The sequence below is a fragment of the Dufourea novaeangliae genome, unplaced genomic scaffold, assembly GCF_001272555.1.
Source record: "Dufourea novaeangliae isolate 0120121106 unplaced genomic scaffold, ASM127255v1 scaffold170, whole genome shotgun sequence".
NCBI classification, from domain to species: domain Eukaryota; kingdom Metazoa; phylum Arthropoda; class Insecta; order Hymenoptera; family Halictidae; genus Dufourea; species Dufourea novaeangliae.
In genome coordinates, this window is record NW_015374081.1 from 139,049 (window position 1) to 152,270 (window position 13,222).

Sequence of the window (13,222 nt, forward strand, 5' to 3'; positions counted from 1 at the left end):
TTTTTCATTATACAATACACATAAAATACATAATATGCACAGCAAATAAATCACAGTAAATGAATCACAGTACATAAGAAAATAAATATCAAAGTCAATGGTTCTCGAACATCTGTAACATACAAAGGATTAGTAACAAGAGAGGGGACACAACAATATGCACAATAAATAAATTAATAATATGCACAGTAAATAAATCACATTAAATGAATCACAGTACATAAGAAGATAAATATCGAAGCCAATGGTTCTCGAACATCTGTAACATACAAGGGATTAGTAACAAGAGAGGGGACACAACAATATGCACAGTAAATAAATTGATGGTTGTCGAATGCCTGCAACAAACAATGGGTTAGTAACAAGAGAAAGGACGAGTATGAGACGCGCGCCCACCCTCCGCGACGGCTCACGAGAAAGTGAGGAAGCTAACGCCGTTATGTATTGGGCGTACGCAGGTTTGTTCGTGTTGAATTGTTTTTGCCGACTTGAACGACCTTCCTCCTTGAACGACCCAAACACCGGATGGTACCGCCTGGTACGGCATACACGGCTAGGTCAATAAACTGTGTGACGCACGTCACTAGCGCGTTGGACCGACCGAGAGCACCGATACCGCGGCACGCTCTACCGTACTCTCTCGCTCGCACACCTCCCCCCATAGACCACCGAAATTCTTCGGCACGCGTCAACGCCGAAGGAGAGCATCGATACCGCGGCTCGCAACCATCGCTCTCGCTCGCACGCCGTAACGTCACCCGATTCCCGGAATCCCGCGGTTACGAGATGGCTCATTACGGTAAGGCATTACCGCAAGGGAAATTGTAAGCCGCCGGCCAAAAGGTAGATTTAACACGTTGAGCGCCATGTCAGCCATCGGTGGCTGACACTAGACTTTCCGTTTAGGCCGCGTCACCCATCGGTGGCTGACAGCGTGTAACATGAGAACTATAAAATTTGTTTTGTGGCCTGAACGGGATTGTCTTAGAAATACGCGTGGCGCTCAACGTGTTAAATTTCCGTTTCATGTTTCATGACTGTCATATTTATCCCTTAACCTTAAACTGAAGCATCGGATATTTTTATTCTCGTGAAAGCATATAGATACACGTAATATGCATGGAATATATAACACTTCATTGGTGCTAATAATACTCAGAATTCATGCTTTATCGGTAACGTCGGATATTGACACTAAAATGGTAACAGGGCTACGTAGCCCTATGAACGTGGGACTGGGACAGAAAAAAGCATTGAATGATAGGTCTATTCTATACCTAGTCGGTGGTGAGATGTACCCTCACGAGCAAAGTTATTGAGATATCTGACTATTGATTATTATAAAACAGTTCAGGAGCAATTTTTTGTACCATAATATTTGTGTAAAACAGTCATTTACTACCTATTTTGTTAACAACAAATTGTTACTTTTTCGTTTGCGAATATCTCATTAACTATTAACGGTGCTGGGGGAGCAAGTTCAGATTCGGAAGGAGCAAATTGGGAGCAATTTTTTGAAGTATAGATCGTTAAGGTGCGTTAACTTTTGGCGCCAACTATTTTCCGGGCACCAACTCCCATAAGATGAAATGTCTACTCCTATACCTGATCTGTGATAATATGTACTCTAGCTACGTACAGTAGGAGTTCGATAATTGGAGGCTCGTTTATTGATTGTTATCAACACTTCACTCACACGTATGTATTTCGCAGCATATGAGTGAATATTAATAGTGTCGCGTTTAATACGCATATTTTGCATCCCAGAAAGTGTGGCATATATAATATTATTTTAATAAAAAAAAGTATCAATACTAAATGGCTTTCGTGAATAATTTTTTTTTTTATGAATAATCATTCAGTCCACCGTATATATAGCTACGTCGTCGCAAGCAAACGGACGATTAGATACATAGCAGGGAGAGCCAGGGAGAGCGCGCGTGTGACTTGAGCTCGTTAATTGATCCAATCCTGGAAATTTGCTGCTACAATCCTGAGTCGATCAATTATCGAACTTTTACTATGTATCATTGAATATCGCAGTATAAGAGTGAATTCTAGTATTTCGGATGGTAACTTGACAACTACATATTTTAACCGTCAGTGAATCTATGCAACTATGTATGTACATATGTGTATATATACATACGTTCAATTATACTTTCAAATTAACCAATAATTGCAACTATGTATTACATACTTTCTCAACCTTGCACTTATATTTTATAGTTGTTATGTTTATTTAAGAAATTGTACTTAAAATTCGGGAAATATTGAAAGGATCGTACTGTTGATAGATGTTTTTTAGACGCATGCGGACTGGATATACATGTAATCATGACGTCATTTGCAAAGTGTCCATGAAAAAGGAGAGTAGGGGAAATTCGATGGACACGTGTGCGCAAGTATAGGTGGTATTCAGCAGTTTCAGTGGCCGTGGCAGTGTAGTGTCGTGTCGTGTCGACCGAGTACTTCGGGTGTGTGTCAGTCGGTTGAGAAGTCGGCGCCGTTGTATGCGTATGACTGCGGGTTGAGAGATAATACAGTGAGAATTTGCTGAAGCAAGGGTGGTGCTGTATAGTCGGATTGAAATTACTGCAGCCCATGTGCTCTGCTTGTTAAGATGCTCATCAAGGAATTGTAAGTTATTGGGAGTTTTTTGCCTGTTAACTTGGTGGAATGCGAGAAATAGTTACTGGTCAAACGTTTCAAACCAATTCTCAGGATATGATTACTAATCTTTAACCGTGGGTAGTATTGGAGGGGTGAAGAGGGATATATGTAGCTTCATCCCTTGCAAACCGTATAGACGATACGTGTTGTGCGATAGAAACAATTGTATGTATTTCCATTTCGGCCAGTAAGTAGTTTTCCTTAAAACGTTCGTTTGATTTACATTTGGTGTGTGAGTATCGATACTTGATTTTTGATACTTGATATCGTACTGGTATGTACTCAAGCCTCTTCCCTGTAAATATATAAACCACTTCAACTAATTCATGTTTTGAATATAAACATATGATTTGTTCATTTTTCTGTTACAGTCGCGTCACTTTGCCTCTTACAGTGCAGGAGGTACGTATTCGTTGGAAAGCAAGGTCTTATTTTAATGACCCACATTGAAGTGAGTTGCAATATTATAAACAAAAAGTCTAGCTTAAATTAGCTGTTACATCAGTATCGTGCAATTTCTAAGATTTGCAATTCATTTAATTAATGCTTGTTTCAAAATGTATAGTCACCTGAACTGTTGTTTTGAAATGTCGGTCTAACGTGTCTGACAAAATGTTATTTAATTGTACTAATTATGTTACGATACGTAATAAGAGTTTTTCTTGATCCATTTGTTACTGATTTGATCTGTAGTACTTTGAGGATCAGAAAATCAATAAATAGCACTAGATCAATTACACCTATAATATTAAAGCATTATTTATATTTTATTACTTGTTGTTATTTTATTTTTATGGTGTATGAAATTTTGTTGGTGACAGTATCAAGTGGCTCAGCTTTACTCTGTAGCAGAAGCAAGCAAAAATAATACAGGAGGTGGAGAAGGCATAGAGGTACTGAAAAATGAGCCGTTCACAGATTATCCTCTATTAGGAGGAAAATATTCTTCAGGTCAATATACGTACAAGATCTATCATTTAGCTAGTAAAGTGCCAGGTTTTATTCGTATTATGCTGCCAAAGAACTCATTGGAAATTCACGAAGAAGCTTGGAATGCATACCCTTATTGCAAAACTGTTATAACTGTAAGTAATTCTTAATAATAATAATGCTACATAAAAAGTTGTAGTTAATATTATAAATTACATGCAGCATAACGTTTTTTAAAGAAGTCACATAAGTTTTAGACATGCGTGTTATCTGATTTTACAGAATCCTGGATACATGAAAGAAAACTTTGTAATCATGATTGAATCCTTTCACATTGATGATGTTGGGAACCAACATAATGTACGTATGAAACTGTTAGAAAGAAGCTATGCCATTTCATTTTGCTTATTATATTCTTAATTTGTGCTTTATAGGTTCACGAATTACCTCCTGATAAATTAAAGATGAGAGATGTGGTCCATATAGACATAGCCAATGATCCAATTGCAAGTGCCGATTACAAAGAGGATGAAGATCCGAGTAAATTTAAATCTGTGAAAACAGGTAGGGGACCTCTTGTTGGGAAAGATTGGAAACATAACGTTCAACCTGTGATGACATGCTATAAGCTTGTCACTTGCGAATTTAAATGGTTTGGCCTACAAAGTCGTGTTGAGAGCTTCATTCAAAAAGCGGAAAGACGTCTGTTTACTAATTTTCATAGGCAAGTGTTTTGTTGGATAGACCGTTGGTACGGTCTAACTATGGAAGATATTAGAGCAATTGAGGAGAGTACAAAAGAAGAATTAGATAGGGTAAATAACATATTTTTGAAATTCCAATAAAGGGACTTGTTGTTTGTAACTTGCGTCAAATCGAAAGTTTATTAAAATGTTTTTCATTTTAGCAAAGACATGAAGGAGAAGTAAGGGGTATGCGAGCCGACGATTGAAGCTTTGACAGCCTCTACTATGAATAATTAAATCAATTTCCTTATATGTCTCGGATACATGCGCATACCTATGAAAATACATTCATATATGTTCTGTCACAGACGATCCTGCAGGATCGGGACAATTTCCAGAATTTACGTGTTTAGATTCAGTGTCTATTGAAACTACTTATGATTTTAATTTATTTAAATTTTCAAGCGTTTTAGATAAATGTACCTAAAGTCAAAGAATATAATATAGCCAATAATGAGAAAGAGAACTAATATAAATCGGTTCAATCTATATATAATGTGTAAAATATTCAGGCAAAGAGAACTGTTGGTTAAAAAAAAGTAATATAGGTGAAAAAAGATACATTAATTATATTATCTAACATTGTAGTAGTTGGATACTGAAAAGAATAGACAAGCAACTGAAGCTATTGTTTACAGAACACAAACAAAAATACTTGACACACAGATGAGTTACCGACTCGTTCATAGTTTAATAGGAACGCAATTCATGGTTTATGTCTTAGATCTATCGCGTTAAGGTTGAAGAAAACGGAGTATTGTCACGTTCGATGTAATTTCTGTTCGTCTAACGAATTTACGCGGCGTAATCTGAAATTCTTTAAGCCTTATACAATGTACAATAATCAAAAAAAATTAAAGAAAAGTATTTTAGCAGCTTTGCAAGCTGAAAATAATTTTGTGGTAATTTACTAACGTTCAATGTTATCGTCAGATTAGATAAATCTACGAGTGGTCAGTAGGTTATAAAGATTACGCTTCTCCTCGCGTTTTGTGTTTCTCATTAAGAAATTAAACAGAAACAAATGTGCAGTCGAATTAGGACCAAACTGATGGGTGTTTAATTGATCTGCGATTCTAAGTGTTATATTCGCATCAGTTGTTCATGGAAAGTATAAGCATAGCGAAATGCATACATAGTAATACTTATACACATATACCTAGAGACGAAGAGAAAACAAAAAAGAAAATAGTTATAAATATTTCTCTAACACTATAGCGACAGTGAACACGGAAGAGGTGTGTGTTATTGTACATAAACGAAGGCATACAATGAAATTCAACCTGATGTATGTATTATGTATATACTTACACGTATTTCTTTGCATTCCAATAGATCTCTGTACAACAAACCAAATACGACGGAGTAATATTCATATTGGCCATGTTTCCTTATGCAAAAGGAAGGAAATGATTCGTTTGAAGCATAATTGGAAATTAACTGAAACTGTCGTTTGCACAAATTGTATGTACACTGTTACCTGTTATACTGGGATCTATACATATAGTATAATATAACGATATAATAGTATTTAAGATTGCGTTAAAAATGCAACCTCAACGAGGTAACTATCAAATGATTTCTAAAAATTTCAATAACAGAAATATCGGGATTTGTGTTGCTTAGTTGTGTCTTTTAGTATTTAAGTTCGATGCACGATCTCATCGGTGTTCCATATCAATAAAAGCTCGGGGAGGGGACTCTCGGTTAAAAATATTACTGCGAGCATGTAATTACCACCTCTGCGCCAGGCGTCAATTTAATAGCTGATATACCAGCTTTTTGTTCGCGGTAAGCAGTATAGAAATCACGGATAGAAACTCCTGTAATGTCGTCAAAAGTTGATCTCGTAAAAGGAATTTGCATTTATAAATGTACAATTACGTTCTTTGGCATAGTTACATATGCATTTCGTGCATAGTTTTTGACGCGCGAAATCGTACACGAGAAAGGGAAACTGAAAGAAGCAGCAGTCATCGTATATAAAATTTACTGACTTCCTAGTCGTAAAAAATAAAAGTGTATAAAAATATTTTGCTCGTACATAGAAAGTTTAGGTAAGAAAACGTGTAACATTCGAAAGATTCAAACAAGATTGTATTCTTTAATGATGTTTCCGGCTATGACGAGTCTTTGTATTTCTGATGTACCTTCATAGATCTCGGTAATACGCGCATCTCTGTAATGACGTTCAGCCGGCATGTCGGTAACATATCCCATGCCTCCTAAAATTTGTATGCACTGATGACTACAGAAGGTAGACGTCTCGGATGCCGACAATTTTGCCATGGCAGCTTCCTGCACAACGAAACCGTCACTGAAATAATGTTCGGTCATACAAAATTACAGTGATTATCGTACCTTTCCATACGGTTTACCGTTGTCTTTGAGTACAGCTGCGCGCCATGTTAACAATCTGGAACTTTCTAGTTTTAGTGCCATGTCAGCGATTTTTTGTTGAATCGCATATAGCTTAATTATAGATTTACCAAACGCTTGACGTTTTGCTGCATATTCGACAGCACAGTCGAGAGACGCTTGAGCTATGCCTAAAGCTTGAGCAGCGATGCCTATTCTACCAGCATCTAAAAGTAATACAGTTGTTACGTTTTCGGATCTGGTACTAGTGCAGTTGCGTATTTATTTCATACCCAAAGTCATCATTGCAATCTTGAAACCCATTCCCATTTCTCCTAACAAATTTTCGGCTGGTAGTTTACAGTCTTCGAATATTAACGAACAAGTACTGCTACCTCGAATCCCAAGCTTGTCTTCTTTTTTACCAAGAGAAAGGCCTTCTGCAGGCTTATTGGCTATGAAAGCGCTAATTCCTCTGTGCTTTTTCTGTTTATCCGTTGTAGCAAATAAAACAATTCCTTCAGATTCATAGGCATTTGTTATCCACGATTTTGTGCCATTAACTACGTAATTGTCGTCATCCAAGATGGCAGTGGTGGATGCAGCACCTGCATCGCTACCATTACCATATTCGCTAAGGGCAAAACATCCAATTTTTGAGCCTGTTGCGAATGGGGCAACATATTTCTCTATTTGACTCCTATTCCCGAACTTTTCTATAGGTCCCAGGTAAAGGGAATTATGAGCACTCATTATAACACCTGCGCTTGCACAGCCTCTAGATATTTCTTCCATGGCAATAGCATACGCTAAATAATCTAATCCAGTTCCACCTGAGCTTTCTGGAACTGCTACACCCATTAAACCTAGTTCCCCCATTGTTTTTATTTGTTCTTTTGGAAAAAGATGCTTCTTATCAATTTCTGCTGCAACTGGTTTCAACTCACCCTCGGCGAAATCCCTACAATAATATTTATTACGTTAAAAATTTATTAAGCCCTCAATTTAATACTTTAATAACATTGATTGAAAAGGGCCATTATCAATAAACAGATAGATTTAAAGATAAATACTTGCATGTTTTGTGCAGCATCTGATGTGTCTCTGACAGCATTGACAGAGCAGCAATATTCCGAGTAACAGAATATAATACTGCGGATACGTTTTGAGTGGCTTGTAGAAGAAAAAAAAATGACATTATTTTTTAATTTTATATATACATAACTATATATGTACACGTTAAAAAAACTTACCAAGTAAACTTATTTTATGCATTTTCGTTTATTTATTGTATATTCTATATACTGTAACAAAACAAAAACTATTTATGGATTTTAACAATTCGACACTATTAATAGACCACCTGTCTTAATGTTACACTATTATTTGCTTGATAACTCAACTCTGTACACACTAAAAGTTATGCACTTATTTTCAAGCGCAATGGACTGGTTTCGAATGATATGTAGCGAATGTTGTCACCGTTGCATATACGTATGGAAGTACTTATGTAGATACATGTATAACCTTTGGTATAACGATACGTATAACGCTACACAATGGCCGCCCGTTTATTGCATATTTCAAGGCTGTAGAGCAGGCCTGGCCAACCCAAACGTTACAGAGGGGTCGCACTTTAGGTAAACATGCTTTTAAAAAACGTATACAAATACAAAATGAATAAAACTTTATTGTTATACTATGATTCAATATAATTAACTCTCGGGTCTTAATTAATGAGATGTTGTTTATCCTTTCTTTCACTTAATTTTTGTAAATCTATATTTATGTTCGACGTTGCACATCTTAGCTGGTTTTCTAAATTGGCATCAGTTAATGAAGCACGTGATGAACTCTTTGTAAATTTCATCTTCGAAAAAAATGTTTCACAAACATATGTGGATCCAAAAGCACGTATAACTCGTTGTGCAAAATATTTTAAGTTGGAATATCTCTCGGATTTAATATAAGTATTGTCATCATTCCACTCTCCTACATTACTAAGTGCAAAACCGATTCTTTCAGTAACATTTGGCGTTCGTAGATATCAAATATAGAACTGAAGTTCGTAGTCGCACTTGCGCATTATAACAATGCACATGCAAATTTTCATTTATTTAATATTTTTTGTATATGTACAACGAGAAACAAAAGTTTCAATAGAAATATAAAATCGCCTTGCGGGTCGCACAATTTAACATGGCGGGCCGCGTGTTGGCCAGGCTTGCTGTAGACTGTAGAGGGTCAGATTCCAGGAATTATGCAATAAACGTGCGCCAATTACCCAAGCGCTTTCCCCACCACTCAGCCGTTCAGTTGTGCGACTCAGCTATGTATAGGGTAGGCTGAATATACGCATTTATGGACATATCAAATATCTCCGTTATTTTTAGAGATATCAGAAAAGTTTATTCACAGAAGTTGTTTAATATAGAAAGGGCTATTACTTAGCAGTAAGAATTTTTTTGTAAGTGGCAGATCTTCATAGTTTTCAAGGTTAATTATGTTTTCTCTTTAATGATACTAAAACATTGCGGAATAAAAATATTTTTTTTCCGTAAATGGATTCTTCTAAACATTCTGCGTAATAAAATATTAAAGTGTTATCTGGAAAAAATAAATAATTCGTCAGATATTTTATATACAAAATAGGAAATTTGTCACAAACTGTTAATTATTTCTCGACTTGTAACAAAATTATTTCTGCTATGTTATGGTCCTTCTCATACCATATAACTTTTGTGAATAAACTGTTTTTTATATCTGTAGAAATAATGAAGATAATTAAGGTGATCAACATTGCTGAACCATTCCTTTGAATGCACTATAATTGAACAGTAGTTCCATTTATCCTTCTACACATTGAAAACAATGTAATGAATAATATGGAACAAATTGTGACGTACAAAATGATTAACAACTAAATTTGCTTAATTATCTTATTTATCTATAAAAGTTTAGAAAAGCACGGGTTAGTGATTGCAACAAATAATGTGCTGGACGACAGAATGGGGTGCGCGCACGTGGGTGAGAAATACGTGTGAGCGAAGGGTATTCCCATGCTACAATAAAATAGTCTGCAATAAACGAGCGCCTACTGTATGACGTCATACCTAACCTGTATGCAACAACATTATTTCAATTGCTCCCTGTTAATAAGTTGTTATTAAGATATCTGACCATTGAATATTACAAAACAGATCAGGGGCAATTTTTTGGTCCCATAATATTTGTGTAAAAAGACCATTTACCATCTATTTTGCAGACAAGAAATTTTTGCTTTTTCATTTGCGAATATCTTATTAAATATAATAGTTGCGATGGGAGCAATTTTAGATTCCGAGGGAGCAAATTGGGAGGAATTTTTTAAGATGAAAATTGTTAAGAAATACTAATATTCCGCGCCAACTATTCTTCGGTCGCCTGTGGTACAAAGTATGTACATACAGATACAGTGAAATGAAGATGACGGTCGGTCGTTACCGATCGACAGAGATCAATTGTCTGACAAGCTGTCAACGAAGAAAGTCACGTCATCGCACAACGTATTTAAATTTATAAGAGTTCTATTTAACTTGTATTAGAAATATATTGTACTCTGTTATACAGTTATATAATTGTATATTCTTTCTTAAGAAATTTGAACCTCGAAGCGACACCTGTATGTGTATACATATACACGTATATGTATACTATGTAAAAGAATACTTTTGTAACATTTTTCCTGAAGATGGACAGTATTGATGCCGGTCGTAGACAGCAGTCTGCGAAAAAACGTCACCACCCGATAGGGTGTTAACCTTTCAAACCTATAAATAGTTAATTTTAAGTTTATTGTGCATTGTGAAAAAAGGATTTATTATTTCATTCAGGATCCACTATTTTGACTATTTGAAAAATTTCGGAATTTTCGGAGTATGTACATACGTATGTATAGGTAGCTACGTAACGGTAGCAATCAATATGTTCGCCGCATAGAATGAGTGAAAATGTGCGCATGTACGAACGCTGTCTCTGCTCGATAATAACCAGTGTGTTTCTTCAGCTTTCGAGGGTGAAGTCTCGAAGCTGACAGAATCTGACTTAAGAGATTTCAGTTTGAATTAAATAGAAGAAAATGTCGAATAGCAAGTGTATTAAACAACCGCGTAAGAGTTACGCAAAGGAGCAGCAAGAAATGACCCATTCGGAGAAATTGCGCTTAATAGATGACGAATTGAATTCTTTCTACAAGTAAATTACTTTTTTTTTTTTGCTCTTCCTTTATTTCATTGTCTGTTTATCGATGATTGCAATTTATGTTTCGCTAATGTCATTCCTCTGTATCGTTGTAATAATTCACGGACACACTATGAGAAATAATCGTGTGCACTCCATGTGACATAATTTCTTTACCATGATAATGTACATTTTTCTATGTTGGGGTAATGCTTCGTAACATGTAACCATGTGATTAGTACAGACTTATGATGCGTAGGAATGATTTTCTCGTACACTGTGTATTAGAGAGTGAAAAGCAAATCTAGAACAAGGAATTCTTGTTAAAGAATGGTCGAAATGTTGAAATATTACAATAGACGTAGGAGAATCTGGATTCTACACATGTAGGTATTTATATGTAGATGTTCGAGTGCAGCGACATTTGTCTGTTTACAGGTATTGTCAGCAGGCAGGTTTTACGGAAGAAGAAATGGATATTATTTGTCAACCATTGGTGGCAGCGATGCGACGATCCTGGTTGCAACTAGTTTTTCGTGGTACTCTTGTGCTAATAGTCCTTGGCACTTTGGCCTGCCTGGCGGCGCAACTGGACTTCGTTGGAACTCATTTTACGGCGATTAGTCGGCTTTTCCTGATAAAAATTCTGCCAATTTGGAATTGGCAACCTTTATACTATGAGAATTGTATGATCAACAATCCTTTCTACAACGATCATATGATCACAGAGGACGATTGTGTGGTACGCTCGATAACATTAATACTAATTGTAACCGGTTAAGAGAGTTGGCAAGGTCTATCTCTGACAAGTGAAAGCGAAAAGAACGCGTTTGAGATGCAATTAACGTGGTAAAACTTGTTCATAATTTAATTTTCAGACTTGTGAAGCATTGGAAACCATTGACCGCTTATCAGATGTGAGATATCGAAATCTTGTGGACAATTACTTGAGTCGCGATGCACCTGCAATCATCACGGATGCGATGGATTCTTGGACAGTTATGAATACAGACTATTTTTGGTTCGACAATATTACTCACGTAGGTAGAAAGAAGCGTTTGTCCGAAAGAAGAATTTGTTTCCTTTTTGTCGCATAAATGTGTATAGAAATTGAATAGCAATTATTCGAGCTAAATAACTTTTATAATGAAATAGAATAAGCTTAACATTCTGAACACTTGTGTGCCGCGTACAGCTCTACTTGGAGAATGAGCGATTGATGGAAACGGTGCCTTGCGCTTTGACCTCAAATTTGAGAACCGGATCGTCCGATTTGGCAGCATTTCTGCGTCGAGTTCATTCTCCAGAAGTGGCCAAATGGTTTGTCCACTGGCAAAATTGCGATATCAATGCGGTAAAGGTACTAAGAAAGTATTATCAACGACCGTACTTCCTTTCGAGTACAGTCTCGCCAGCGCACTTCAATTGGGTCCTGATGTCTTCGGATTACAACAGTCCGAGTTACAAAAAGGTTGAATTGGATTCTGGACTGATCGCTCTGGCCCAATTGCGAGGAGCTACGCAGCTTCGTTTGACACCTATAAATCCGTGTAACAGCTCGTGTCCCGAATTAATAGCGGATTTGCATCAAGGTGAAATGTGTAAGTCACTTTTACTCGGAAGACGAGAAATTGCTTTGCTTTGTCTTTCGTATCCTTAAGACAATAACACTCGAATCATTCCTCGCCTTTTTCTGCAAATTATGGAAATTAAGAAGAGCGAGAATTTGGGATCAATTTGGAATCGGTTTCAGTGGTTTTCACCAATTTAATGTGGACATTGGAGTATGCACCGATGAGAGGGCTGGACAACATTGCGATCTTGACCGAAACCGTTTGGGAGGAGGATACGTAGATTGCGGTTTTTCGAACTCTATACGTACTTACATATATTATGTATACATATACACACAACCGTTTTGTTGCAAAAATTATTACCCAGAAAAAGAATTTAAAATCATTGCACACGAATGCATGATTATACTATGCCATTTTTTCTTCTGTTTCGTAAATAATCGTTTGTGACCTTTTGTTTGGCAAAATAAAATGACTTATGCAGAATATGATCATACATATAAGTACGCTTAGTTCAGTTTTCAGAAGTAAGTTACGGTCTGTTTACCTACATACATATAGTATGTATCTATGTATGTACATGTAGGTACACCCAGGAGCAAACTCGGCTTCCGCTAGGGGAAAAAGTAACGTAAGGAAAGGGCCTACTATCGCTTGGTATTGGAAATTATTGAAATTTATGCCAAATTAACATTCGGTTTAACATTTATTCCAGTACTCGAA

At 36.4% G+C, this 13,222-nt stretch overlaps 3 protein-coding genes across 3 annotated transcripts; 2 read left to right on the forward strand and 1 right to left on the reverse strand.

Moving 5' to 3' along the window:
• Positions 1 to 2,464: 2,464 nt before the first annotated feature.
• LOC107190685 (phosphatidylinositol transfer protein alpha isoform) lies at positions 2,465 to 5,147 on the forward strand. The gene is made up of 6 exons (XM_015579532.1): positions 2,465 to 2,640; positions 3,045 to 3,075; positions 3,495 to 3,758; positions 3,886 to 3,963; positions 4,038 to 4,418; positions 4,511 to 5,147. Exons 1-6 carry the CDS (start codon positions 2,624 to 2,626, stop codon positions 4,553 to 4,555), a joined length of 816 nt encoding a protein of 271 aa, XP_015435018.1. The 5' UTR covers positions 2,465 to 2,623; the 3' UTR covers positions 4,556 to 5,147.
• Positions 5,148 to 6,391: 1,244 nt separating this feature from the next.
• LOC107190687 (short-chain specific acyl-CoA dehydrogenase, mitochondrial) lies at positions 6,392 to 8,150 on the reverse strand. Its single transcript, XM_015579535.1, has 5 exons — positions 7,961 to 8,150; positions 7,781 to 7,880; positions 7,001 to 7,668; positions 6,711 to 6,934; positions 6,392 to 6,647 (listed from the first exon to the last, which is right to left on the reverse strand). Exons 1-5 carry the CDS (start codon positions 7,980 to 7,982, stop codon positions 6,435 to 6,437), a joined length of 1,227 nt encoding a protein of 408 aa, XP_015435021.1. The 5' UTR covers positions 7,983 to 8,150; the 3' UTR covers positions 6,392 to 6,434.
• A 2,674-nt stretch (positions 8,151 to 10,824) lies between these two features.
• LOC107190700 lies at positions 10,825 to 12,908 on the forward strand. The gene is made up of 5 exons (XM_015579548.1): positions 10,825 to 10,940; positions 11,364 to 11,667; positions 11,804 to 11,965; positions 12,121 to 12,526; positions 12,679 to 12,908. Exons 1-5 carry the CDS (start codon positions 10,825 to 10,827, stop codon positions 12,777 to 12,779), a joined length of 1,089 nt encoding a protein of 362 aa, XP_015435034.1. The 3' UTR covers positions 12,780 to 12,908.
• The last annotated feature ends 314 nt before the right edge of the window (positions 12,909 to 13,222 follow it).